The sequence below is a fragment of the Saccostrea cucullata genome, unplaced genomic scaffold (genome assembly GCF_032062105.1).
Source record: "Saccostrea cucullata isolate Sc308-1 unplaced genomic scaffold, CSIRO_AGI_Scuc_v1 ctg13798, whole genome shotgun sequence".
NCBI classification, from domain to species: domain Eukaryota; kingdom Metazoa; phylum Mollusca; class Bivalvia; order Ostreida; family Ostreidae; genus Saccostrea; species Saccostrea cuccullata.
The window spans coordinates 12,081-14,939 of NW_026920118.1; the positions used below are offsets into that span (position 1 = coordinate 12,081).

Genomic DNA, 2,859 nt, shown 5'->3' on the forward strand with positions numbered 1-2,859 from the left:
GCAAAAATATCAACTTCTTACATGGTTACAAACGCTTACGTCCATTTCTTTGTCCAGACCCGTCCGATGACGTAGATTTACGGAGACGCCGTGTTATTTAGAGACTAGTTACAAGTCTCATCAAAGTCTCGACTAAAGTAAAAGTAGATGGATTATGATATAGACAACTATCTTTCTTTTTAATAGAGGTCATTCAAACCAAAATTGAAATGCAACAAATGAGATAGTCCGAAAATCAAAATCGTAAAAAAGCCAGAAAAACGTCAGATTTCTCGGACTACAAATGAGACAGATACTGAGATAGTTTAAAAGGCTGAAACTACATCACGTCATGGAATTATGCCGTATATAATCTATATAATGTACATATAGTTTGAAGTCTTCTCAACAAATTCAGCATTTTATCTTTTTAGTTGTTAGGTCTAATTCCCATATATAAGATAAGCATTATGACAGAAAAAAGATGTTTTGTCAGATTAATTTTTTTTTTATTTCAGATGGCACTTTCAAAACAAAAAATACCAGGCACTGCCCAACACTTTCTAGAGTGTGAAATTGAAAATTGCGAGAAAAATTGTGAATTTTACTGCAATTCATGCCATCAACAGATGTGTAAATCATGCAGAGACCAACATCTAAAGATTCCAGAAAACAAAAACCATGAAGTGGTCATTTATCAACAACGAAGACGACAACCTCCTGTGAAGAAATGTAAGATCCACCCCACTAAAGATATAGATATTTTATGTGAAGAATGTAACATTCCTATATGTTCCAAGTGTTCAACAATGCAAGCACACTGGGGACATCATTTTATTGATTTAGAAACTATCTACACAGAGAAATTTGCTCTATGTCAAAAGGAACTATCTAAAATCCATAATTACTTTGTTCCTACATCACAGGATTTACAGAGAGAAGTTCGGGAAGATGCCACAGAAGTTGAACAGATCATGGACAGCATACGGACATCCATGAAGGCTGAAGCCGAGTCCCTCAAAAACATGGTGGACACAGTGCTCTCAGAAAATATGGAAGAATTAAACCAAATAGAGAAATCATTACTGAAGAAATTAAGTAGCCAAGAGAAGACATTTGATGATTATATTGCCTATCTCAGTGACCTTGTTAAAGAGTTCCAGAGTTACCTGTCCTCTACTGAGCTCACTAACTTCAAAACTCAACTTCAAGACAACTTAAGAATAAAATCCATACCAGAAACTACCAAACCGGTCACACCAGAATTTTCTTCTGCTCAATACAACAAAAATGATGTTGCTAAATTATTAGGGAAAGTAATTAAAACAGAAAGAAAGGCAGAACTAAGAAGAGTAAAGCCAATGGAAATTACTCCTATTGCTACATCAAGGAAATCTACAAGTGAACAGACAAAACAAGATAAACATGTGAAAAATCCTACAAGAACAAACAATGTCTCTATCTGCCTCTGTCACCAAGGCTCAGGGAGTTCTATGTACCAGGTGTTGATCGTGTATTCCATGTATCACGAGATCAATCAGACAGACTCTGGATCAGTGACTATGATGGTAATCTTGTCCAAACAGATCTACAGGGGAATGTGATACAGAGAAACAGAAACCAGTGGTAAACGGAAGGTTACCACACAGTCACACAGGACGGGGTCTGATCTTTACGACGAAATAAGAAAGTCATCAATAGGATAACACAGGATAAAATATCACTGAATTTATTAAAACTGGAGACTGGGAACCACCAGCATACACTCCTCTCACATCAATGGGGGCTTACTGGTGGGGGTATAAGATTGGGGAAAGGCTAAAGTCACCAGGTACAACAAGACAGGAAAAGAACTACAAACATACAGAGGGATAACAAAGGACAGGAACTGTAAGTTATCCACACTACATCACAAAAAAATCAATGGAGATATCTGTGTATCAGACAATAATAAAGAGGCAGTAGTGGTGGTAAATAAATCAGGACAACACAGGTTCTCCTACACAGGTCAGGGGTCACTGTTCCTTCCCTATGGAATCTGTACTGATGTCCTCGGTCACATCCTGGTGTGTGATAATTACAGTTACACTGTTCACCTACTTGATCAGGACGGTCAGTTCTTGTCTCTATTACTCACACGACAACAAGGGTATTCGCTCCCCGTAGTGTGTGTGTGGATGATGAGAACAATCTCTATGTGGGACAACTAACCAACACATGACAGTGTACAAGTATCTACAGTGATTATTATTCAGTTCAAAACATACTGCATACATGTACAGTTATTACTTTAAAATGAAAGAAGTTCTCATGATTTTGTATACTAAAATAATTATCCTATTAAATGTTTTATCTTGATCAATGTGTTTATATACATATTATATGTATAAATACATGTAGTCATTTTAAAAAATTAGTGAAATATATAATTTTCTACAAACTATTCAAGTAATTGAAGGATAAATGCATGAAAATTTGAATGCACAATTTTTTTTAAACATTTATTGTAAATAAAATGACAGTATGACAGAATCTACTCATTTTGAAACACAACATCATTAAGTGGATGTTATATTTTAATTAAGAACTGCACAACTGGTCTTGAGGTCAGAAATAGACAGCTGACTAGATCTATTGAAAAATTCATCTCCTTCCAGACATTTAGTGATGAATGAAAAATGGATTATTATTATTACAATATACGCTAACTTATACATGTAGCACTTTGAAAATTATATCTAGTTAACAACACAAACATATATTATATGTCATATGAAAAACAAACTATTAATTTGTGGAAATGTAATGGAAAATACTATGGAGTACATGCAGCTGCATACTGTGCAAATGAACATGAAAAAGGGCCAAGAAATGAGTGGT

The 2,859-nt window shown here is 35.0% G+C and overlaps 1 protein-coding gene across 1 annotated transcript; it reads left to right on the forward strand.

Moving 5' to 3' along the window:
- Positions 1 to 608: 608 nt before the first annotated feature.
- Positions 609 to 1,583, forward strand: LOC134243627 (tripartite motif-containing 13-like). The gene has a single exon (XM_062725875.1). It carries the CDS (start codon positions 609 to 611, stop codon positions 1,581 to 1,583), a length of 975 nt encoding a protein of 324 aa, XP_062581859.1.
- Positions 1,584 to 2,859: the final 1,276 nt, after the last annotated feature.

Bases quoted from the DNA above. Each gene is read 5' to 3' on its own strand.
- LOC134243627 (XM_062725875.1), top strand. From the start codon at position 609: ATGTGTAAATCATGCAGAGACCAACATCTAAAGATTCCAGAAAACAAA.